This window comes from Pholcus phalangioides, unplaced genomic scaffold (assembly GCF_987345545.1).
Source record: "Pholcus phalangioides strain wild (caught in Gottingen) unplaced genomic scaffold, Ppha-v1.0 ptg000021l_1, whole genome shotgun sequence".
NCBI classification, from domain to species: Eukaryota; Metazoa; Arthropoda; class Arachnida; order Araneae; family Pholcidae; genus Pholcus; species Pholcus phalangioides.
Genome location: NW_028301614.1, coordinates 12,980,559 through 13,008,026, shown reverse-complemented (window position 1 = coordinate 13,008,026; position 27,468 = coordinate 12,980,559). Strand labels below are relative to the sequence as shown.

Here is a 27,468-nt window from a genome sequence, read left to right as displayed (position 1 = left end):
TTAACAACCCTATTCGAGAAAAATTCCCTGCGACACCATAACCTTGCATTGTCCCTCACCAATCGATACTGGTGTCCCCTTGTAAAAGCAGTCGATTGGCGGTGTACTAAAAGTTCATGGTCCATCCTATCCATCCCATTGAAAATTTTAAACACTTTGATCATATTGTAACATGACGACCTGGGATCTCTTACGATCCTGTTGTTCATTTAATCTTGTTTAGGCCCCAGGGTTCGTTGGTTACCAGAAACCACCCGAGGCTTCTGCTGACATTCCGGTTAGGGTCAGTTAGTTCGCTTAGTCTGACGGTCGGGGGGTGGGGTCTCCTAGCCGTCGGGTGAGAACGGGGCCAGAGGTCGGACTACCAACGTCCCATATAAATTCCGCTTTACATCTATGTCAGAGATCCCAATAACTCGTCTAGTTACCTTCTCTTTCCCTCTGGGGGGTTCCCGTGGTTGGTCGGTGGAGGCCACGTCGAGTCGTCATCGTCAAACTCTATTTTAATTGTGCAATATATTAGTGCAATATAATATAAATGTTCAGCAAAGTGTTATATAAATGTGCAGTATATTTTACCTCCACGCCGTTGGTGGTTCCTAGGACCATCTCACGGTTTATAATGTCATGAGTTTTTACAATGTGCAATAGGCCTAAAAGTTGTGGATCCTGGCCAGATCTCCAAATTGTTATGTTTGGTTGCCAGATTCAATATTATAATGTTTACGATATTTCCTTTTCTCATGAAACTATGTAAATTAGATACAAGCTAATACCGCACCTTCAATGTTGTGATTGGTTCTTCAGTGAGGCATTGTGGGAATGCTGCTATATAAAAGCCAGCTAGAGATGTGCTGAGTTACGACTTTCTTGCTTACGACCGAATCAACGATTTAATCACTAAGGCGTCACGCCCTGTCATGGTGTGAGCTAGATCGTCTCATAAATACAATGAAGTTACAATAGTAGAAGTGTGCCTTGACACTTAACCGTCTCATCGCAAGTAAGGTTTCAACGTCGTCGTGATCCAGTGATCGGTTAGTGGCCAGACCAGCCACCCGTGGACCTTCATCTCCAGTTCCATGTGCAGTGGCTGAGCTTTCATCTCAACGTGTGTGTTTACACCAAAACCGTCTGAAGCTGGTGCCGACGAGTCCTTGGGGCAGACACCTGGGAGTATGTACCGGACGATGTGATAACACGTGAAACCTGGACACGGCGGTGAGATCGATTCATATTACTGTTTCATTGTGACAATGAGAGAAAAGCCTAACTGTGATGAAACGTTAATTAATAGTTTAACATATAAAAAGCCTAATTGTGATAACGTTGATTAATGGTTTAACAATATAATTGAATAAATGTTATAGTTATAGTTCTATCTGAACTTTGTCTATTTCATTGTTGTCATCCACTCAATGGTTACTGGGGGAAAAAAATATTAAAGAACCGGGAGGTAACGACAACGATACGTTACAATATCTCCTCGACACCTGCGTTCATCCAATGTAAACATATTCAAAAAATGAAGTCTCTCTTCATAACTCAAGCCCTGTGTACCAATAAGGACACGTGTAGCTCTTCTCTGCACCCCTTCAACCAAGTCTATGTCCCTCTGTAGGTATGGTCTCCAAAACCTTACAACATACTCCAGTCCAGGACGAACTAAGCCTCGAAAAAGCGGAAGAATGATTTTAGGAGAGCGCGAAGAGACCTTTTTGAAAATGAGACCAAGCATTCTATTCGCTTTTTTGACCACCGCTGAACAATGTTCAGAAAACCTAAGTCGCTCGTCAATGAGAATTCCCAAATCGGTGACCCTAGTTGAATCCGGGATAGTGACACCATTCAACTCCTAAGAGAACCGTGGGTTGTTGAAACCAAAATGAGCGACCATGCACTTATCTACACTAAACGTCATGCTCCATTCATTTGCCCATGCTGCAATCCTGTTTAAGTTGGTCTGGAGCAACTCCCTATCGCTTTCATTCCCGATTACCCCCATTAGTTTCAAATCATCTGCGAATTTGCTAGTAATCCCATCGATACCCTGATCGAGTTTGTCGATAAAAAGTGAAAAAAGTATGGGGCCAAGGACACTTCCCTGAGGAACTCCACTTGTCACGTCTGTGCAACCAGAGAATTCCCCGTTCACCATAACTCGTTGCGACCTATCTCTTAACCACGATTCTATCCAATACAGCAAGTTGCCCCCAATTCCAATCTCGTGTAAACGCTTCAATAGTTTGCCATGTTGGACCCGATCGAATGCCTTCTGGAAACCAAGGTAAACAACGTCGACATACCTTATATTTCATATCTTTATGTTTCTGGTTCAGCATCATAACGTTGCTGAATCAGAGCTGTCACCAAACGTTCCAACTTGGCAATATTTTGAGGGGTTTACAACAAAATGTGTCACTGGTTATTTACAGGTGAAAATTACAAATAATAAAACATAATCAATGTAATTCTCGTAACACTATTTTCTTATTATGTTAAAAAATAAATTGTGGTGAGGGGGGGGGGAAGTAAAAGATGATGCACTCCTCTGAAATAATTTGTTCAGGGTTGTTTTGGGTTGACAAAAGCAATTTGAAAAAAAAAATCTGTACACATGGGCCAACTTAGCACTATCATGGGCATAGTAACGTATAGGAATATTAGGTTTGAGCTGCCCCCCCCCCCCCCAGCCAGTAATCCTGAGCCCTCCCAATATTTCTAGTAACTTTACTCCTATGGTAATGCCCCCCCCCCCACGCAAAAAAGACATGATGTTATGGGAGGGTCCTCCTCTCCCCCCCCCCCTTATCCAATTCCAACAGTTTCGGAGTCACCTCAGATAGAGATAGTCTGCAAACAGAAACAAGTTTAAAAAATGTAAATGAAATCTGTGCTAATCACAATGAATTTATTACAAAGAAAAATGAAACTTCTCAATGCACAACGAGAACTGAGATTTATGCAACAATATTTTTAAATCATCTGTTTGACTGATTTTTTTACCTGTTGTACATCAGAAAGTAAAAGTGACCAGTCAACCCTTATATGATCACAAACCTCTTTTAATAGAGGTGCTATTGTTGTATTAAAAATTGCTTACTGTAATCAGGTACATATTTTTTAGTTTGTAGAATTTATGTATTCAGTTTTTCGTATATATATATCGTTATGCTGTTAATATAGTCCTACAAGGTATGGGTAATATTACGGGTTGGAAGAGATCTCAGCAACAGAAGATAAGTCCAGTGGTAGAATTCTGGCGTTCATTCAGTCTTACAAGATAGACAGATTCTAATGTATCAGAAAAGACATTTTTATTTATGGAAATTTCTTCATACTTTTTATTCTTTGTTTTGTTTTAGGTATGTGAAACAGTCTGTTATCCCATGAATGCCTCTGGATAGATGGAAACGGGGACATCAACAAAGAATTGTGAAAGTGTTAATACTTCTACTCAAAAAAGCAAATCATGTGTTTCCAGAACATCAGCGAAAGATACGTCACCGATTACTCCTTGTGCAACGGAATCAAGCATGACGTTACTTGATAAATGTAGAAAGAACATATTGATGCAGCGGAATGGCACCAGGGGTCTACGACATTTTGATAAAGACTCGTTGAAGCACACAACTGCAAAGAAAGGTATATTTTTTGTCTATCATTGGTCACTTTTGATGAGACGCCATAAAAATTATAAAATACAAATAGCCTATTTACCATCAACATTGATTCTAATCAATCACAGAATTCTCTCTCTCTCTTTCTAATTTCTCCCTTACTCATATCAATGTGAGCTTTGTTAATATGTATTTGCTGCACGTACCCTTTCCCCGCCTTTCTAGTTGCGGTCCTGGCCATTTGAACTTTGTCAAAGCATTATTCAAGACACGATGATGATTTATGTTGTAACATTGTACACTTAGTACACTTCGAACAGTTTTGAGCTAACAATCATCTTGGCTATGGTAGGGATCAGACGTGCTTTTATCACTCTCCGCTGTGACATACCTAGCCACGTCTCTGCTTCATCGGCCATCTTATAAAACTTTAAAATTCAGAAATAGGCTTCAGTCACCTTAAAAAAAGGCCCAGCTCATAATGTGGTGGTAACCAGCAACAGCGCATGAACAGAGATAATCATCGACGCAATGGCACACCTTTCTTATATGGATATGTAGGGGGAACCGCTACAGTCACGGCACAACTGGTCCGGCAGCCGAAAGAACCAACTGGTCCCAGGCTTTGGTTTTTGATGTCATAGGAAAATGAAGGAAATACCCTCTGGTATCATGGTCAAGGTCATCAGGACCAACTCATGATGTCACACAGGAATAGTAATGATCCTGTTGTTAGGATTGATAATGGAGTTGTTAACGGAAAACAAGAATAAAAAACAAAACACTGCAAAAGTATGGGTGTCTGCAGCCACCCACACCTTAACATAATTACAACTAGATAGCACATTTCCTTACACCGCTCGCTGACCAGTAGCAGTAGTGTTATCCGGAACCATTGCCGAGGGATTACTGAAGGATTATCTTTCACTTCAGTGCGGCATTTTGTGTTTTTCTTCGTTCTCGTGAGTTTTATTTAGTCTGTTTTTTTTTATTTTTGGGTCATACTCTGTGGTATTTTCTTTATTTTTCTAAATTGTGTGTTTAATTTACTTTTGTCACCAGACTTTTAGGACTGCACATTGTTGGATTTGCAAGAGAAGTGGTTTTTTTTTAAATTTCTCTCAACTTTTTAAATTTGCGTTGTGTATTTTTGATCGACTTAGATTTTTTTTTCTTGCTCATTTCATTTCCATTATACTTTCACTAGGTTTGTGTTTTTTCCACTTCTTTGATATAAATTTGTGGGTTTTTGGATGTTAGTGTTAGCTAACAGTGTATAATTTTTCCCGGGTACTCTCGGTAATTTTTTTTTTGTTTCATGTGGGCCCTATTGTTTTAGTGTTAGTGAAGAGAGATAGTTAGCTAATATAGTGAAATCTTGATAACTCGCCATCTATTATTCCCTTAGTTGGCACAATACTAATTTCAATGTAAGGGAAACTCTCTAAGTCAACACATGTTTGGCTTAACTCCGTTTAAGTCGACGACGATTTTTGTCCCTTTACCACGACTGGTTTTTACAATTGCACATGTGTTACCAGTTATAAGAATTTTCGACATTGTTCGTGGTTATTTCTCAACTCTTTTGTGATTCAAATCCGTTCAATCTCATTCAATCCCATTATCAGGACCAATAATTCAAGAGAAAGTAAAAAATTTAAAAAAAGTCTCATCAAGGTGATTTCACTGCAAGCAGTGGATGGGTGACCCGATTCAAAGAACGCTGTGGGATTGTTTTAGGAAATTGTGGAGAGAGCGTCTCAAACTGTTGAAAATTTTAAGAATGATATTCTCAAACCAATGATAGAAGAGTATAAAGATGCAGATGTGTTTAATTCTAATGAGACAGGTTTATTTTTTCGGGTTTTTCCTAACCAAACTCTCTTGTTAAAAGGAGAAAAATGTGAAGGATGTAAAAAACACAAAGATCGTTTGACAGTTCTTTTAGCAGCAAACTCTCAGACGGGTCGGAAAAATTGAAATCATTAGTTATCAGAAAATCAAAAAAATCTCAGTGCTTTTAAAAATGTTGAAACTCTTCCTGTGGACTATGATGACAACAAAAAGGCATGGATAACATCAGAGATTTTCGAGCAATGGTTGAAGAAGTTCAATGGAAAATTTTCAAGAGAGAAAAGTTTTATTTATTTTGGATAACTGCACCGTTCATATCCAAAAATATACTTGACTATTTTTCATGAGGTAAATTTTTTTTTTTATACATTTCGATTTTATTATGAAACAACCCTGAATCAAAATTAATAAGAATTAGCATTTTATTTAATGGAATTGTTCGAATGTGTATAATTACGTACACAAAAGCGACCAGACAAAAATTTAGAGTGAAACCCCCGCCAACTCGACATGTTTGTCTATACTTTTGGGGTGTCGAGTTACAGAGAGTCTACTGCACTAATAAGTATAAATTGTACTTTGTAGCTTAATACTTTTTTTGTATTCTTTATATACATATATATTTTCTTCTTTGTGATTTAGTGTTATGCATTTTATTTTACTTAATTTTTTGTACAATCTTTTACATATATTTAGCATTGTAATGTATTTTACGTTATTTTAATTTCCTGTGAACGTTTTTCATTTTCCTATTTTTTAAGTATTATTACCTAGTTTTTAGCAATTGTGTTAGTATGCCTAAACTAGTGTTGTACAGAGCTTGCAACGGAAGGTTCCCTGGTCTAGGGGGATAGTAGCTGATAGTTTCAAGTGTAAGGGTTGTTTGGATAGGGCAAGGTTGGAACTCGTAGTCGAAGCAGGGAAAAGTTTTAGAGGGCCCAGTTATAACAGAGCCACTTGTTGATGAAGAAGCAATCTCCATGAACAACGATAGTTTAGAGGATGAATGAGTGGCCATGAGGTAGAGGGGGGATAGAGATAGTGGTTTAACCATCCTATGTTATGGTTAGGGAACTGGGAAACAGAGTGTGTAGGGTTTTTTGTGATTTCAAGCTCCTTTGTCTTCCTGGGGGGGGGGGAAGATTAGCAATGTTCGAGACGTTTTCCATTGACAAAAGCTCTCCGGGCGAGTAATCTTGTGGGTGGGAACGAATCAGGTAGGAGCAGATATTAGTGAGTCTCTGTCAGAGTACTAGGACTTACTATCATTTGCTCAGGAGGGAGTTAAGATATGGCAGTGATTCCAGTTCTGCCAAGGTGTAGTAGGGGGTATACGAGTAGGATCAACCATTTCAATTTAGGCCTCACTTGGGGTCACGTTCTTGGAACTTCCCACATTTACCGATAGGTGGCTTGATTGGGATGGGAGTCATCTGAATAGGAGAGGGGTCTGAAAGGTTTATAATAGGCTTAGGGCAGGTTTTTTACTCCCAGACCTCGTAGATGGGAATGCAAATTAGTTAATGATAATAGCAACAGTGATGATGGGGAATTACCCACCTCTAACTTAGATTACATCTCGATTGACACTAAATCACAGGGAAAGTTAAAATATGTGCTAATAAATGCCAGAAGCTTGGGATAAGAAAGATTTTTAGAAACTGATAGTTGTGGTGGGCCTGAATCTTATAGCCATTACAGAATCTTGGGCAAACAATGAACCTTTCTTACACATCTCAGGATACAATACTTTTTTAACAAATAGATCGTATGGGAAAGGTGGTGGAGTGTCGATATACGGGAAATCATGTATGAAGGCTAGAAAGTGTAACATGCATTGAAGTGATATTGAAACTATATGGGTTGAACTTTACAAAAAAAAGACATCATAAACTTGTTGTTGGGGTTTGTTACAATCTACCAAATAGGGATCCAAACTACATCGCCAAATTTCATGATGAAATTTTCTACATGTGTAAGCATAAGAGGGTTGTCATACTAAGGGATTTCAATTACCCAGGTATCGATTTGGGAAAACTTTCAGCTAGAGATCAATGTGAAAGAGACTTTCTTAAGTTGGTGCTCAATAATTTTTTGTATCAGCACGTATCAGAAGCCACTAGGGGTACTGCTATTTTGGATTTAGTTCTCACTAGTTCTGAGGGCCTTGTTGAACATGTTTTGGGGGGGGGGGCGAGTTTTCTTCCAATGATCATTGTGTTGTCAGTTTTCGCTAACTTCTTCGGGTAAGTTTGATAACAAAAGACTGGTCCCTTGTTTTCAGAGAACTAACTTTGATGTTTTGACAGGGAAGTTTTCAAAGACCGGTTGGAATCAGTCGGGGTGGTAAGTCAATGGGAAGAATTTAGTACAAAGCTGTCCTCTGTTTTGCTCTATGATTCATAACCTTTATCTTCAAAAGAAAAGAGCATTCAGAGAGTATAAAAGTGGACAAGGTGACCTATCATTTTTTACTGATAACAGAAGAGCATTGAAGAAAGCGATAAGGGATAGTAAAAAAGAAGTGTAATCTGAAGGTTGGCAGATAACATTTGCTCTGATCCAAAATCATTTTTAGGTACGTCAATATGGGATTGAATGGGACAGTTGGCCCCTTCTCAATTGGAGGGTCTAGGGTACAGAGCATTGTAGGCATGTGTAGTCCTTTTAATGACATTTTTGTGTTTGTGTTTAGTAGAGATAACATAGCTGGCAAGTCTCCCGAATTTTAGCTTCATCTCTCGACCTCCCAAAAGTTCTTAAATCTCCCGAATTTTTATGAAAATCACAAAAAATCCCTAATTGCTAAAAATTCCCTACTTTATTTGTAAAAAATCCCCACTTCTGAAAATGATCCCTAAAAAAATTTGTGGGGCAAAAAGTCTTTCGCCTGTTTTTTTCCCCCCTTTCAAAATGGCATCACACGTCGTAAATGGGGAAAGAGTTCCTTTTTTAAGGAAGTTTTACAAACCCTCTTATGGTAACAAGAAATTTTTTTTGTCTTTTCGTGCAGGTAAATAGCTTAGCAGCCAATAGTCCTGGATAATAACTGAAGATTATAGTGACGCTCATGTGGTCAAAATTCTTTTTTTGTTGAAGTTACGTACGTGCGAGAACAAAACATATGAATACTGATAAGCAAACAACTATTTAATCAATTTTAAAGATACACATTCCCCGATGAATTTCCTTTCATCAAACGTTCCAGAAAAAAGGTAGACTTTTTTTTTTGTACAAGTTGTGGTGAAGACATAAACATCGATCATGGTGGAAAGACTGACATCATCACCCATGTGAAATCAAAACAAATCAAGCAAGTGTCACAAAAAGTCAGTCTTCAAAAATTGATGCTTTTCTTTCTTCATCTTCTGATGATTTTGGGGTCATTCGCTCAGAATGTTTGTTCACATTGTTTCTTTTTGATTGAACAAAATATTTTTTTTTACATCACCATTGAAGTTTTGGCCTCCAACTCAACTTTTTTGCATAGGGATTTTATTCCCTATGCTTTAATTTCTGTGTGGGAAATCCCTATTTCATTTGGAAAAGTCCCTTTTGTATTTATTAGGGAGCAGTTTTGGTGTAAAATACGGGTGCGCGTAAATTTTCCGTAATTTTTATTTTCAAAAGTTGGTGGCTATGAGATAATGATATTCAATGCATAGGTGTTGCATGGGGTAATAAAATGCTCAACGATATTCAAGTGGAAGACATGGAGGTCCTAATTCTTCTAAAAAATGTATGTGCAAGCAAAGCACCAGGACCAGATGATATCTATCCCAGGGTCCTCAGGTAATGTGCTAATGAATTGTACGCGCCAGTCGCACAGATATACTGGAGTAGTGTTGCTGAGGGTATCGTCCCAAGGGATTGGGAGCTTGCTAATGTTGTTCTGATATTTAAAACATAAATAAACTCTTGAGGCATTTTTACAGGAGATTGGAATTGGGGGCAACTTGCTGAATTGGATAGAATCGTGGTTAAGAGATAGGTTGCAATGAGTTATGGTGAACGGGGAATTCTCTGGTTGGACAGACATCACAAGTGAAGTTCCTCAAGGAAGTGTCCTTGGCCCCATACTTATTTCACTTTTAACGATAAACTCAATCAGGGTATCAATGAGATTACTAGCAAATCCGCAGATGATGTGAAGCTAATGGGGGTAATCAGGAATCAATGCGATAGGGAGTTGCTCCAGACCAACTTAAACAGGATTGCAGAATGGGCAAATGAATGGAGCATGACATTTAGCATTGATAAGTGCATGGTTGCTCATTTTGGTTCGAACAACCCACAGTTCTCTTACGAGTTGAATGGTGCATCACTACCCCGGATGCAACTTGGGTCACCGATTTGGGAATTCTGATTGATGAGCTGCTTAGGTTTTCTAAACATTGCTCAACATTAGTAAAAAAAAACGAATAGAATGCTCAGTTTCATTTTCATAAAGGTCTCTTCGCATTCTGCTAAAGTCATTCTTCCGCTTTTCTGAGCCTTAGTTCGTCCTGGACTGGAGTATGCTGTAAGGTTTTGGAAACCATACTTACAGAGGGACATGGACGTGGTTGAAGGGGTGCAGAGAAAAGTTATGTGTGTTCTTATTGGCACACAGGGCTTGAGTTATGAACAGAGACTTCATTTTTTGAATATGCTTACATTGGATGAATGCAGGTATTTGGGAGATATGATTGCAGTATTAAAAATTTTCAATGGGATGTATAGGATGGACCATGAATTATTGGTGCACCATCAATCGACTGCTTTTGCAAGAGGACACCAGTATCGATTGGTAAAGGACAATTCTAGGTTATGGTGTGCTTACCCCCGAAGATAGTAAATTCTAACCCAACTGACACGTTTAAAAAGAAATACAATAAACATGTTGGGGTAAATCAAGAAGCTATCCATACATAGAATAAGACAACTTTAAGTATTCTTATGGGCATTGTATAATATTTTATCAGGTACATATATTGTTTGTAATTGCATTTTTAGTTGGGTTGCTGTATGTTTGAAATATATTGCATCCATATTTATTATAGGTATCTTTTTTTTCAGCCACCTTGTTGGGCATTTTGCCTGTTGTGGCGTTGTATTGTATAATGAGCTACGGCATCACACTAGTACTACTGCATTTCTAAGCCAGAATAAAATTCATGCATAACCCATTTATAATGATGCATATATATGAACTAAAATGTTTGTTAGCTGAATCCGTATCCGTTAGCTTAGGCAGAAAAACACTGAAAAAAATCTTTGTTAGCTGAAAAATTCATAAGCCAGGTTGTTTGTTAGCCGAGGTATCACTGTAATTTAATTTCATTCACTTTCTATGTCGATATCCTGATTTACAAACCTCTATTTAGTGATTTCTGATTTGACAAATGTTTTTACATTACTAATAAAATATCTGCCAATTCCGTCTGCTTTGTTAAATTGCAGTTCAACCATGTATTCAAAATATGTAGGTATATTTCCCTTGCAATCATTGTAGATGAGCAATCAAAACAAGATTCTATTCATTCGAAAACAAGACGTTCTTGGGAATTATGGAGTGTGGAAGATAAAAACTCATTCTTTGAAGCTTTGTGTGAGGTAACTTTAATTTTTTTTCCAGCTCTCTATGTGTTTTTTTTTTTTTTTTTTTGTATGTTTATATTTCTGGAAACCTTGGAATGTCAAGTATGTTTCTAGAAGAATGTAAGTTTTTGCTTGGCTGGCATGTGCAGATAAGAGGAATCCAGGCTATAAACAGCCAAAGTCCTGTTGAATTATTACTTGCAAACGTTTGGTCCACATCTGCAGCAGATGTGGAGAAATGTTTTGTCTACTATGCTGTTCAACCCAAGAGATACAGTATATAATATTATAAATTTGGCTGATCAAAAATTTAAACGAAAACTTTACAAGTTCGATTAAATACAGATTTTTAATAACACTATTACTGCAGCTTCCATTCTACCTAAGTATGTATAAAGGAGAACAGGCTCGTCATCCATCCATTTTTGAACAAAAATACTACTTCCCCCCCCCCACACACACACACACACACACCCCAACTCCAGTCACATCACTGTACACAATTTGCTGACATGTACGAATTGTGTTGGAAATGAAGATCCCATTACCGTTGGTTGCCTCAAGCTCATTAGGGAAAATATCTTATCTATATTCTTCCCTTGGTTCCTGGGACCTGACGGCAACTTTCATGGTGATAGACATGCATCTTACTGCCACGCCACTCTGGGCTAAACACTGAATAAAATGGTTGTCATATCATTTTGATATCTTTATAATCCTCATGTTAATAAATCTTTATTCATGCATCTTAAACCGGGTGCAGTTTCAAATGCATAAATAAAGATTTATATTAAGCTTGTATATGAATCTTATTTAATATGACACTTGGTCATAAACTATATAAACCATGAAATGGCTCACAACTTCAACCTGCTGTTTTTGTGACAGTTTGTTCTGTTAAACATGAGCTATCCATGTGTATGTAATTGGCATGGCTGCTTGTTAACTAACAATTCTTTCACTTCTTGAAAAACTAATGGTTTATTTCTTGTTTCAGTATGGCAAAGACTTTGAGAGCATTCAAAGTTATATTGCCCAGAAAAGCAAGAAAAAAGGAATGGCTACAAACATGATAAAAAACAAAGATCAAGTCAGACATTTTTATTACAGAACATGGCACAAAATTTCAAAGCATTTGAAAAACTGTGATGGTAAGTTAGATGCAATACTATTCAGTAAATTCATCATCATCATCAATCCACTGCTGGATGAAGGTCTCTAAATTTTTCCATTTTACTCTGTCTGATGCTTTTCCCATGTAGTTGATTCCAGCCACTTTTCAGATCTCTCGTCAATCTAGATTTCTTTAAAAATACATGATAATCGACCTTCCAAAATTTCTTTGATACTTAAAGCGATGCCCTTATTGCGCATAACATCAGAATATAGCTAACAATCACAATAGTAAATTGTAGGACTAGAATGTGCTTTAATTTGGCAGTGCTGATTGCATATCATGCTTAATGATTGCTTATAGCTTGTTCTTAGTACAAAAGTACGAATGAGACTAAGTTTGACTATGATATAGTATATTTACTAGGAGTCATATAATGAAATGGGGTTTTTTTCAAGTCCTGCCAGCTCTGCTTTGATTGAAAATACTCTTTAAAACTCTGGATTTATACAACCTTGGCCAAGAATCTTTTAGATGAAAATAAATGAGTTTAATTAGTGTATTAACAGATGCTGCACTAGAATTTTTCATGTTAACTAAAAAATTTTTGTAGATCAGAAAATTTAAAATATCAAAATAGAGATATTTTATACTCAGTAATTATACTGTAATTCAAAATATAAAAGACTTTAATCTGCATAAAAGTAAGTTTTTTGTTATTTAACATATGTCAGGTTAAAAAAAGACTAGATTTGACTATTTTAATACTGAAGTAAAAACTAACCTCTGATCTCTCCTATCACACATATTTTGAATAAACAGCTCTATTTCGCTTAGTAAATTGAATACAGGTAATCATAGCTCAGATAAAATGGACCATAAAATTATATATCATCTGTTCTAGATTCCCTTTTTACGTCAAAAAATTCAAAATTGAAAATTATAATTAATATTTTATTTTAATTATTGTAATAAATTTGTTTTAAAATGAAGCATTTAATATGCAAAAAAGTAAGCTTTTCGTCATGTTACATACTTTCTGTGTTCAAAAATATTATCCAAAAGCATTCATTTAGGTTTTTGATGGTTTAAACCAGTTTTGTTTTTTTTTTAAATAAATATATATATACACTGCTCAAAACAATTAGGGGAGCACATGGTTTTAACAAAATTACGCAAAGATGTATACCGCTACATAACATAAAATGAATCATCCATAATTTAAAGCCTAGCAGGAAACGGAAGAAGAAAACTTCATATGCAAATCAAAGTTCATGCTGTCAAAAACCAGAAAAAGGGGATAAGGGCAGAAATTGGGATGTTGCAGAAACGTCTGTTTTACTGCCGTAACTGTGAAATTCGATTGCGCAGTATTTTTTTTTTGAGACAAGGTGACTTGAGGATGTCTCAACAACGTGATTTACCGGAATCCATGGCATGGCGTGTTATAAGCAGACTGGAATCCGGGCAAACACAACGTAGTGTCGCAGACACTGTTGGAGTCGCCAGAAGTGTTGTTGCAAGGTTGTGGAATCGATTCCAAGAAACAGGAAATGTTAGACGTCGACCAGGGCACGGTCGGCCACGCAGGGCAGGGGGCCTCTCGGTTGAGGGCCGAACCACCTTGATCAGCTCCGGGGAGCCTCTCGGTTGAGGGCCGGACCACCTTGATCAGCTTCAGGGGGCCTCTCGGTTGAGGGCCGGACCACCTCGATCAGCAATGAAGAACTTTGATGATATGTGAAGATTATTTAATATTTTTGATTCCGGACCTGCCGGAAAACGGATTCAAGCAATGTAAATTATTGCATTTTAACAAATCAGCTTAAGGCCAATGAATACGGTAGCAAGACGGTGAACCGTCCTACTAGAGGGCTTCAGTTGAATAGAACAAGAAAAAATGAACGATGAATCAGACCTGTTACAACGTACGGCCGGTATTTAAGGAAAAACATCCGACCGCACGTGTCTGATCAAGCCAATCGGCTTCAAAGTCACCTCATTTGCATGCGATCACAGGCAGACATCACGATCGGCCTTGATCGTCGCCATACGATCACAGCTGCAGATTAGTAACATTTATGACAACAGATCATGTGACAGCGACTACAGACTTTTACGCCGGGGGATCATCGGCACGTTACATAATGAGTCACTCTTGGGAGAGCAAAAATATGACTTAGTAAGCGGAGTGACTTGTTAAACGGAGTAAGCCATAGCTGTGCCAATTCCTACCCGAGGACAATTGGGACTTCCAAAAAGTGACCCGGTAAGTGGAGTGACGTGTTAACCGGGGGACTCATTAACGAGGTTTGACTGTATACAAGGCAGTTAGCTATTACTACTTTTTTTGTCTCCTGAAAAGTGGTTTTTCACATTTTGCATGAACACCAGCAATATCATACATGCTGCCGCTGTGGTGGTTGAGTGGTCATAGTGACGGACTCGCATCGCGGGGACCCGGGTTCAAGCCACAGTGGTGGTCGCCTGAAGTTGGTTTTCTGTGGTTCCCAACTTTGAGGCGCAAATGCGAGCCGATCTCCCCGTTTAAAAGTCTCGCCACAGAGAGCAATAGGCCTACAAACAGTACAAATATTCAGTCACTGCACATCACTCACTTCACTTCTGAGATATAGATGGCAGCACTGAAAAATCATACACAACACTATATACGCACTCAGACTGTTAGGTACACACACTTACAATTCTGGCGCAACTCACCTGGTAGTAAATTGACCATGGCGATAGACCTGAGTTGTGCTCGGCTTGAAAAAAAAAAAAAGTTTGTTACAAATGGGAATTGTGTTTGACACTTGTTCCAATAAGCAATAATAGTTTGTTTATATTGTATCTGTTCAATATGCTTTAAAGTCTTATGTTATTAAAAATGATTCAGAATACCAAGTTTCCTTATAAATTTTTATTGTTATATTTCCAGATAATGACATTATTTAAATTGAAAAAAATTTCCGCTAAATAATTTTGTACAGTAGTCTCGATAATCCTAAATAAACAATGAATAAATCGGAGGCCTCCGATTATCAATAAACTTGAATTATCTGAAAAACAATAAAAAAAAATGCTTTAAATCAGTGTTTCCCAAACTTATTCAGCCCATCATCCCCTTTTCAAAAATAAAATTTCTCATCCCCTGGAAGGGATGTTAAAAACCAACCTAAAGTTGAAAGATGCAGTGACAAATTTTCAATTTTTTTGCATCAATGTTTTCCTGCAACAGAGTAGTATAGAAAGGGTTAAAAATTCAAAAATAATTACAATAAAAAAGTTACAGTAAAGTTTTCAAAAATTGCAGTTAACTTCATTACAAAACAAAAAAAATTTGTGAAATTATAAAATTATAAACATATTCATATATAGCACAACGCATATAGATATAGTTACATTGATTGTGGTCAAAGTAATATTTTTGCATCACACAAAAAATATCTATTAATATTAAAAATTATTTAAAAAAAAACAATTGTTACTTAGTTTTAATAAAAATAATTTTATTGTTAATAGATAATTTTCTAAGTGAATTGTCACTTGGTTTTACTAAGCAGCATTCTCATATCCTCACAATTGAATATCTGTAGGTGATTTTGATTTTTGTCGAAAGATTTGTAACTGCATTGAAACATCTCACACATGAAAAATTTTGAGCTTCATTATAACCTCTCAATAATGGACACTTGTGACAGGGCCATCTTAAGATCATCATGGGCCCCGGGCCAAGTGATTTTTCTGTGAGGCCCTACCTGAAAAATTCTCAAATAATTCAACTATTTCTCGTTTTTCTAGAACCCCTCATTTCTTGAGGTGCCCGGGTGAGCCCATACGTTAAGACGCCACTGACTCACAGGACTGAAAATTTTCTCTGCTAACGAGGAGTGTCCATTAATGGATAGTAAAATAATCAGTTGCATATTTGGAGTCCCATTGACATAATTCAAAAGTGTTTGGTAACTGGAGGTGTCCGCTAAGAACAAGAGTGTCCATTATGGGAGGTTTCACTGTATATCCCATAAAGTCCATGTACAGTATTTGCTTTTGCAGCCAGAAAAATAATAGCCATTTTCAAATTTGAACTTCAGGCCCTCTTTTAATGCTATTTCTGCCAATTTTTCCTGTAAATATGGTAATTGTTATTGTTGGAGTGCTGAATCGCCAAACATCGAGTTAGTTGATTGTTCCGAAATTCTCTCCCATTTTGCAACAATTTCTTTCCAAGTATAAGAAAATTAAAAACTTATAAATTTTTTTTAGCTCATTTGAAGTGCTGCTGTTCAAGGCAGCAAATAGTGCCCACAGTAAGCAAAAATCATCTTAAATAGACGGGTGCAAACAATTTTATGATAGCCACTCTTTCAAACAAGGTGTCAAAAGCCTAAAACACAAAAATCAAGCTGACGAAAAGATGTTTGATAACAAAAGACAGTGCAGTTTTATTTTGAAAAGGGTTGAGGGTTAACGAAAATATTCTTGTTAATTTCACTGTTCCAATTTATAAATATCTGCTCCGAATCTCATATTTTGCTGCTCCAAATCCTGAATTTTGCTGCTCCAAAGCTGCTCCGAAATGGACTTAGTCACTTCCCACCCCTGAATAAAATAAATTTTAATAAATACTTACTAAACTGACACCATCGCGAGAAGAAATTGCTATCATCCGATGCTGAAGGAGCGTGTATTCCCTATTCGTATATTCTTCAGAAAATCCGAAGAAGAAACGATGCTTGTTTTCAGAGATAGTAAAGTTTCCCTTTTATCCTTATTGTCATAATCAGTGCGGTTACGGATTCCGTTCTTGATAAGCATGATTAGATAACATAGGCACCAAAACGTAGGAGCTGAGGCCCTTTGAGCCCCCCCCCCCAATAAATTTTTAAGGGTACTGAGCTCCCCCCCCCCCCATAATTAATTTAAAAAAAAAGTGAAATGCACTTCCTCTCTCCTGTGTACATGCCTGAGTCCCATGTATACGGGATGACAAACAACTTTCAGCTTTTCCCCCTTTCAAGGGATGTGGTAGCCCAGGTCGATAAGATACTTGCCTAAAGTACCAAAGGATGTTTAAAGGTGTCGCGAGTTTGATACCTGGTTCGTTCTTGTCAGAAAATTTTCCTGACACAGGGGTACAACAAAAACGGTGACATGACTGCAGAAAAAATTGCTACTGCAGGGAGTCCCCCATCGAGGGGTTAACGCACCAACCTCTCAATGAGTATAAAAAACAAGCCTGCCGTTCGAAATTGGCAGTAAATTGTAGGTCCCAGTCTAATTAGTCCTAGTGTGCAGTAAATGACCATGGTGTGACAAAAATGATCAAATGACCCCCTCCAATATTTTTTTCATGTCCCCGCCTGTGATAGAAGTGCCTTATTCAAGTCATGAAAATCAATCAACATAAGAGGGTGTAGAAACATCAAAATTTTGATGGAAAAAAATACATTATTGGATTTAACAAACATCATCTTCCACATTGCATTCATTTCTTTTTGGACACCATCAAAATTACAAATACTAACACAGACGAGAAGAGGCAAATTGTCCAAAGAGGTGGCTGAAACTGATATGCATGTTTGTACCATGAAAAGGAAGTCCATCCATTTTGTAACAAACACTTTAGATCTGTGACTTTTTTCACGAAAATTCAATATTGCTCGTCTGTAATTCATATTTTTGCACTTCCACACACATATGTTATCTTTGGGTTTAAGTAATTCACAAACTTGAACGAATACATTACAAAATTTTTCCATTATGGCAGTACTCCTCGAAGTGCACGTCGCGGCTCCTAGGGGCGTAGTGATGAGCTGTTGACAATTGACGTTTGCATCTGTTCCTAAGCGGTTCTTTTATAAAAATCCAGCATATAAAAAACCATAGCCGTAGTTGAATGAACAATGATGTTAAAATCATGCCCTCCCACCCGCATCCTGCTGCAGGGTCCTGAGGCAAGTCTCTTTAGTGGGCCACAGCTGTATTGAATTTATAATGTAAAAACAAAATAATGAGAATCATCTCGGGGCCCTGAAACCAGAAAAATGATTCCAGCCGCACTTTTGTGGGGGACGATGGCTCCAATAATGACCAGTCATTAGCAAAACCAGTTCCAAGGGGATGCTGAACCTTTCATTCCCAGATGGTGTTGAAATCTGAGACAGTAGACTTTATTGATCAGTTACAATACATCTGGAAACAGCGCATATTCAAAGGGGGAAAAACACTTTAGCTCTGTTTCCTTACAGATGAAACAAGTACAATTACTGTATGCAATATTCTTAGTTGTTTTTTTCACCCATAGATTGGACATGGATATTTTTACAAAGCTTTTTTTGGGAAAAGGGTCCATTTTTTCGAAAACTTATTTTTTCCTCCCATCGTCCCCTTATGCCCATTCGTAACCCCCAATCGGGTCTGTAGCTGGTATTGCCCCCTTGATTAGTCCCAATTTCACCCACTTTGGGAAACACTGCTTTAAATGTTGGTTTTACTTAACATATTCATCGCTACGGACAAGATATCTTGTCTTCTAAGAATATTCGCTACGAACTAGTGATGATAACTCGTTCTCTACATTTTAGGTTTTTCATATAATTGCAGCATGTCCAGCAACTTATTTATTAACTTTGCAGCGCATCTCAGTCCATATTATTTTCTTTCACCAAATTTCTACAAGAGTGTGCTAATAGCGCAATTTTCAAGGCTTTGGCAAATTTTTTTGCATAGACTTGATCAACTGCTTTCTTATTACTCACCATTGCAGAAATCAATAAAATGGTACAAATTGGTGCTTCAACATTTGGATATGACAATTACCTACTCCTATATTTTGTATACCAAAGTCATTTGAAAGAAATCAAATCTGATATTTCAAAAAGAATTTATACTTTCACTACTAAATTCTAGTGAACGTTAGGGTGTACCAGTTCCTTGAAATTATTTCATGCGGTATGTCTTCAAATATATCGTGAATGGAAATCCAACATTACATGGACACAACACCTGTAATATCAACCAAAGCTATGCTAACACAAAAGTGGGTTGTGTGTAATTTCCACCAAATTCAACGAGAAACATTCTATCTGTTCAAAGCCTGCATTATGTGTAGTGCCTTGCTTTGAAGAGTGCCATAGTTTAGAGAAATTCTAATTTTATGCCAGATTTATACACAAATAAGTTTTAAATCATTATAGGGGGCACATTTGGTTATTGTTTATGTTAAAATAAAATAAAAACAAGTTTTAAAAATGAATTTGCAAGGATTGTCCATAGTTCAATGTGGCTGAGAGCTGCCTAGTCCCTTTCAAACTGAAGTTACTGTGCAATAAGTATGTACTATGCAGTATTCATGTAAAAAAGTAGAAAAGTTGGGCGGGAAAAAAGGGAGAAAGAGGAAATTCAAAAATTTTCAGTGCCTCATTATCCAGAATTTCAAACTTTCAGGGTCTCGATTTTTGAGACTACTGTATCTTCAGCTTTGTTTTTTTGCTTTACCAGTATTATTAAAACATCTTATTGACCTTATAGGGCTGGCTGGACATAAGAGCCAAGGAATATCAAATCTATTTCGATCATACCAACGGTCTTAAAATTATTTGTTGTTAGATGTCAAATTCTGTAGTTGAATGTTTTCTTTTTTTTTAATTTCAGTTATTTCTTTCATTTTAAGGAGTTAGAAAACAAACACAAGAAATATATGGTTTGGTGAACTATGCTGAGATGAGGAAAAAAATTGGTGGATGTAAGTTTGTGTTGATGTTAAATTGTTTTTATTTTGTTATTATAATTAAATATTTTTTATAATAAAAATCTTAAATTCTGATAGTTTTTTTTCATTTTCATTCAGGCTTGAATGAAAAAAGTGGGCAGAAACTAAATGAATTGGTATTCAGTGGGTATGGAAATTTTTTTCTACTTTAAAATGTTCTAAAAAATTTGGAGATTGAATTTTGTTTCTTACTTTTATGACACACTTTTAGTTTTTGTAGCCATTTGCCATGCTTTGTTCAGCCTGTTAAAGCTAGGATTTGGGAATGGCTTTTTTTTAAACCCTTTTTACAATTTTAAAATGTAAAACTCTGTTTAATTTGCTATCGTAATGCATGAAATAATTGTCGTACAAAACCAGTGTGAGAAAATATTTTTTATTTCTCAAAGTATATTTTTAGTATGTTAATTTTTGAATAATTCTCTTTCAGTGTTACCACAGTCAAATGCAAAGGGAAAAAACTGAGGGTGAAGACTCCTGTGTGTAGAGCTTTAAAAAAATTGAATAATGTTGAAGGTAAAAACGGGATTTATTTTATTTGCTTCCAAGTTTGTGTGTAATCATTATCCTATTTTGAAGCCTATTCAGGAATATTTTGCTTTGCAAATTTTAATTTTAAAAGAAAAAGTTCTGAACCTAAAAGAAAGCTCTATATAAAATTTTAATGAAAAAGTAATCCCATCAAAAATTCATAGAACTTCCTCACGAAGGGAAAAAAATTAAGTAAATACTGTAAAGAATGGGGAAACTTGAGAGAATTATCATTTCAAAATCATATACAGTAGAACCATAATTAACAAGCCTTTATCAACTGAGGCCACACCAAGATCAACCAGCCATGTATACCTTCCACTGGTGAAGAGCCATGCATGACAAGAAAACCAGTGAAACCGGTTATTTATGAGTATATTTTTACACATTACTTAGTTTTTATATCTGCTATTATGTATTGAAGTTCAACTTTATTTGTATGCATTTATGCGTACAATACATTGTGTATATACGCATGCATTACATATACAATACATTTATGTTTGATCAGCAGACTTTTTTATTTATCATATTTTGGGGGCTCTCACCTATTATCCTGTTATCTGAGGTGACTGTGGACCCATTGCCTCTGGTTAATCAAGGTTCCACTGTACTGCTTGTATGATAGTTTTGGACATTCACATACAATAAAACCTCCCTTAATGATCACCTCTGAACAATGGCCATATATTCTTAAAATAGAATGCATCGCATTTGATTATACAAATGCAATAAGACCACAACAGACGAATTGCCCAATGAGGTGGCTGAAAAAGATACCTATAAAAAATATGGCTGTCAAATACAGTAAAACCTGTGTTTAACGAAATCGCAAGGAACAAGATTTTTTTCATTGAACAAGGGTTTCTGCTTAATAAAGGTTCAGTTCAATCAATATAATACATGAAATTATATAGCAGTCTCAATTTTAATTGAAATAAAGTGAAAGTAAATTTATTGAAAATACTATAGATATATGATCTATTGTACATAATTTACTTTATAATTACTAGACATTTATATATCACTTGATATGCTACATTTTTTATTAAAAATACATTTATGTATATCTTGCCTCTATAAAGGTGATAACTGCATTACACTTATGAATAAATTTTTATTTTTTTCCAATCATTTACACGGTTCATGGCCTGATTTTCCATAAACAATTTTTTTTAGAAATCAAGAACTTCTAAGGTTTTGATTGCATCTGTATAAAGACTTCACATTAGACTGTTGTTGTTCTTCCGGAAATGACATTTTACCTCATTTACATTCTCTTTTTGCCTTTCTCTAAGATTTTCAATGAGTGTCAATATCAGCCGTTCAGGTTCAGTTTGCACCATGGGTGCTTCCTCCCCCCACACCCAGCATCAAAGGGAGAGCTAACTGATCTATTGCATATGCATGAATTGACATCATCATGACTTCCCCAGACTTGAAAGTCTATCTCCGCCTATGGTTTGTGCATTATCATTTATGTTTATATAATATCCAGCACTGCAGTCATGGGAAGCAGCTTGTCTGCAATTTTGTACTGACTTCTCTCATAGGAGAAAGCTTTTTTTACTCTGAAACATTTTACTGCAGTTTCAGGAAGCAACTGTTTAACTTCATACTGCTTATCAACGGTTATCATGCAGCTTCAGCTCATGAAGTACTTGATTTCCATGCTGTTTGACAAAGGGTGCTTGGATAAGCATCAATCAAAAATTCTGCCCTAGACAACAGCAAAAACAGCTGATTGTATCAGAAGATGAGTCTGATTTTAAAAAAAAAGGCACATCCATTGTTACAAGAATTGCAGCACAATGCTGCACATTCTTCATCATGAACTTATCCCGTTTCTTGCCAAAACTAGTCACATTTTGTATCTAGAATTTAACAAATTATCGTTTGGACCCTTTTTCTATTGTTAATTTTAATCAATCACAAATTAAAGCTTTTTCGATCTCTCATCTGTAATGCAAATTAAATTTCATGCGCCGTAAAACAGCTTGTTTTAGTTATAGTATGTATTGTTTTAATTTTACATGAAATCAGAAATTTTAATTTTTCTTAACACTACTGAACCCCTTAATAATGGTAACCTCCTAATAATGGCCATATTTCTTCAGTCCTGTTAGTGGCTGTTACTGTAAGGTTTCACTGTATATATAAATCTGTAGAAAAAAATGTTTTATACACATGTAAACTGCTGGAGATACAATTTAAGCCAATTTTGCAAGAATAACATATATACACACACAAATAATTATTTGAAGAAAAAAAGAGTACAAGATGGAATTTATGCAAGAGTGAAATAGAACCTATGCAGTGAGTCATCATCAAAAGCAACCCCATGCATGGTTTGAAAAAGGTAGGCGTTTCTGAAGGGTAGCTATGCCTGATTGCACTAAAAATACTAACCCTTGTTCCCTGATGCCTGCCTTCCCACAAACTTTTTGGATGAGAAAAAAAAATGGAATGAAAAATGAGTAAAAAATATTAAAGAAATACAGTATTTGTGTGTGTGTGAAAATATATATTTACTTATAACCTGAAGTTCTGTATATTTGCAGATATCGTATTTCTTCAATATTTTTTAATTATTTTTCATTAAATTTTTTTCTCCTTCCAACATGCTTTTGGGAAGGCAGACATTGGGAAACAAGGGTTGACATTTTTAGTGCCATCAGGCGTTGCCACCCTTCAGAAACACCTACTTTTTTCTAGCTATTCATGGGATTCTCCCTGATGATGACCCAATGCATAGGTTCTATTTCACTCTTGCATAAATTTCATCTTGTATTCTTTTTTTTCTTCAAATATTTATCCTTTGTGTATGTATATTTTTTGAATGAACAAGTGAACAGCACTAGTGCTTTTGTCATTTAAAAAACTATTTTAGCTATTTCTTCATTCTTTGTCTTCATATCTCTAGATTTTTCATACTACAATTTTGTTTCTACTATATATACATACAAGTGAAAAATTGGCACAAAGACAAAAAAGAGGGGAATAAAGAAAGTTAATGGATCAATGAGGAGGTCTTTCTCAAGGGGAAATTTCCCACATTGTCCCAAAAGGCAAAAAATGTTTCTGATGATGGTAAGCTAAAAATGAGCATTATTTCACCATCCATTCCCCTGACATTTTTTGCAATACAAGCTTTGAAAGTCTAAAAACATGAGAAAAATGAAAATAGCAAAATTGAGAAATATATACAAAAATGAAATCAATTAGAGAAACACCTTAAAAAATCCATCAGTTATACATAATTTTAAGATATTCGTATATGAAATGTGTACCATTAAAAGTAAAGGTAATACAACATATATATATATTAAACATCTTACCCTGAAATTAAACTTTTCTAGATCACAAAAGCGTGAGAATAACGATCGACTAGCATGTCAAAAAACGGGGATGAATTTTAAACCCTGTGAAAGAAGAGGGAAAACCTTTGCCACTTAAGATTTGATTTTCTGATTTTACCAATATCATGAGTGGCAGTGTTTTTCCATGTAGTTTTAAAATCGGAGTTGGTAAAATCAGATATTGGTAAAATCGGAGAAAGCTGTAAGAAAATCAAATCTTGAGTGGCAAAGGTTTTTCGTCCTCTTTTATGAGGTTTAAAATTCACCCACGTTTTTTGATATGCTAGTCGATAGTTATTCTCGCGCTTTTTTTATCTAGAAAAGTTTAATTTCAGGTAAGATGTTCAATATATGTTTTATTCTTTTTACTTTTAATGGTACACATTTTTGTATTTCTCAATTTTGCTATTTTAATTTTTCTCATGTTTTTGGAATATAAATAAATATAAATATATATTTTTTTTTTTCCCAAGAAAAATCAAAAATCAAATTAAACATTCAATTGAAAAACAGATAGCATTCAAATTCAAAGGCAGCTGTATTCACTTGACTTGAAATTATGCAAGTGAAAAATTGAGCAACGACAAAAAGAGAGGAATAAAGAAAAAGTTAATGGAGGAGACTTTCTCGGAGGGGGGGGGGGGAAACCTCCCACATTGTCCCAAAAAGCAAAACATGTTTCTGGTGATGGTAAGCCAAAAATGAGCATTATTCCGCCATCCATTCCCTTGACATTTTTTGCAATACAAGCTTTGGAAGTCCAAAAACATTATATATATATATATATATATATATATATATACACACACAAAAGAGAATTATTTTAAGAAAAAGGAAAAAAATTGAATTTTCTGAGAGTGAAATATAGAACCTATGCAGTGAGTCTTGTCATCAGGGGGAAACCCCATGCATGGTTCAAAAAAGTGTAGGCGTTTCTGAAGGGTGGCTATGCCTAAATGCATTAAAAATGCCAACCCCTTGTTCCCCGACTCCTGCCTTCTCAAAAACATGTTGGATGAAAAAAGACAATGAAAAAATGTTAAAAATACAATATTATAAAAAATATATACAGAGCTTGAGATTATAAGCTCAAAGAAGCATGAGAAAAAAATATACAAAGTTACAGGAATAAAATAATTACTGTGAATATTTTACAAGGATTATGAAAAATGTCAAAAATAAATTAAAAAGTCCAAAAAATGTAGTCAAAAAATCACCGGACATACCTCAAGAATGGGGAGATATTATTTTTAGACTGACTATTTTTGAAAGAACAAGTGAGCAGCACTAGCGCTTTTGTCATTCAAAAGATACTTTTTCACTACCTCTTCATTTTTTATCTTGATTTCTTTTGTATTTTTATCCTACTATATATACACGGTCAAACCCTGTTATAATAAACCATCTGCAGACCCAATAGAAAGTTCACTATAACCCAAGAGGTTCACTATATCCAAACTTGGTGAAAAATTTATATTTCTTATAATTATACTTAACATTTGATGCTGGTTTTGTTGGAAACATTTGTTGCGATAACACACAAATTACTAATAAATTATTAATCACTTAAATAGAAAATTAATCAAATATTAGAAAGGAAGAATTTTGAAGTAGTATTACCGTACTTGCTTTTATTTTAACATCCTGCGGAAAACATTTGTTATTTTTGATTGAATACATTTCAATTTTAAGTAAAGTTCATCAATTTTCTTATCAACGATTAGGAAAGAGTCCAAAGTTTTTTGTCCACATTTCCCGTAGAAAAAAGTATTCAGAATATCTGCAGCTGCTAGATAACACATAATCATTTCACTTCAGAGATTAAAGGTGCTGACATTTCATGTTCTTTCTGATGTTGTCTTTCAGGATCCTAATATGTGTAAGCTTATCTTTGAAAAACTATTTAAAAAATCTACAGAAGGGACATTTCCATTCACTATAAGCAGACTTTCATTTTTTCAGCAGTTCACTATAAGCGTTTAAAATAACATTAGTTGAATAGGTGTTCAGTTGGGACCATTGAAAAAGTTCATTATAATCAAAAGTTCACTATAGCGAGGTTCGACTGTATATATGAAATATCATTTATATATATATATATTGTTTATATATATATATTGTTTATATATATATATTGTTTATATATATATATTGTTTATATATATATATTGTTTATATATTACAATAAAACCTGTCTTTAACGGAACCTGTATTAAGTGGAAACCCCTGTCTTCAATGGGGAAAAAAATCTTGGTCCCATGATTTCAATGCCAAAATACACATTAAAAAACCTGAATTGAACGGAACCTGTCTAACGCACAAACAGAAAGTAAAATTCTACCCTCTTAATGGAAAATGTTACACAAATACTACAGCTGTGTTCTGCAACCAATATACAAAGGATCATACAAAATGCTAAAGAGTTCTATCGAAATTTTTTATGCAATTCTTGCTTGCCAATGTGAGTTCTACTTCCAGTCACCCTTAAAATTAATTAAAACCGTTCCCGTACTTGATGCTATGGTTTTAAAAAGCTATATGTATGGAAGGTACACGGTTGCTTTCTTAAACGTAACAATTTTTTTTTTTTTTGGAAAAGCAGGCTTTTCCACCAGAGGAATTGGTGTAAGGGTTTGATTTTTAAATGATATGCAAGACACAAAATTGTATGCTTTCCGTGATCACAGTGTTGAGCAGGGTCACAATTAGAGGAAGGTTGGGGGAATAATTGCCCTGGCAGAAAAATTTGGGGGCGCAAATCATTGATGGAAGGCAGCAGAGTTATATTGCCCCCCCCCCCCACAAAAATCCTAGTTGCCGCTCTGGTGCTGAAGATCACTTGAATATAGACGACAATGTACGTACTGAACATGACACAACACATAATCACACCCTCATCAAAAATTTCAAAAAAGTAAAAAAAGACTATAAATGTCGTTAATTCAAATGAGCGGTGAGGGATGAAGATGCTGTGAAAACCTATAAATATTTAGTAATTGCAGAGTAAATAATATGTGTTACTTTATTTTATGTATATTTAAATTATTTACTTTAATTTCAATTATAATTTATTTTAATTTTATTTCAATTACATACAAGATCATTACATAATTTTACACATTATGTCAATTAAACCTGTGGTAAGTGGAAACCTGTGTTCAACAGAAAAAAATCTTGGTCCCTTGCGATTCTGTTATATAAAGACAGGTTTTGCTGTATATTCATATTATATATAGTATGCAACTGTTTTAACTTTTCCCCATGGTGTAATGTACAAATGAATTGTAATTTTTTATTCCAGAACCCAAACAAGTGGAGACAAAAAAATTACCTAAAGATATTTCTTTAGAGCTGAGGCCTTTTTCAAATAAAGCATGGTTCCATGTACAGGATATGTCACAAAACCCGAGAGTGCAGATTAAAGTCTCCCCTCAAGTTCGTTTGAAAGCCATTATAGAATATATGCAACAAAAATGGAAATCTCCAGATGTAAAAAAGGTAATTTTGAAAACATTAACAATATTGATGCCAAAATAATTTAATGTGTTTTACATGTATGGGAAGTGTAGTGCATTAAAAGTGGAGGCACTCTAATTTTCAATTCATATTGTAATGCTTCAGCTTATGAATTCTTTC

General features: G+C 35.5%; 1 protein-coding gene across 2 annotated transcripts in view; it reads left to right on the top strand.

Moving 5' to 3' along the window:
• crm (cramped chromatin regulator) overlaps positions 1-27,468 on the top strand; it is a 73,179-nt gene that overhangs the window by 23,513 nt on the left and 22,198 nt on the right. For both annotated transcript variants that reach the window (XM_089249160.1, XM_089249159.1), the window contains exons 2-8: positions 3,366-3,645; positions 10,969-11,069; positions 12,052-12,205; positions 19,844-19,915; positions 20,021-20,069; positions 20,373-20,458; positions 27,134-27,330. In XM_089249160.1, the coding sequence (XP_089105286.1) occupies positions 3,408-3,645; positions 10,969-11,069; positions 12,052-12,205; positions 19,844-19,915; positions 20,021-20,069; positions 20,373-20,458; positions 27,134-27,330 (897 nt within the window). In that variant the 5' untranslated portion in view covers positions 3,366-3,407. The remainder of the gene's footprint in view (positions 1-3,365; positions 3,646-10,968; positions 11,070-12,051; positions 12,206-19,843; positions 19,916-20,020; positions 20,070-20,372; positions 20,459-27,133; positions 27,331-27,468) is intronic.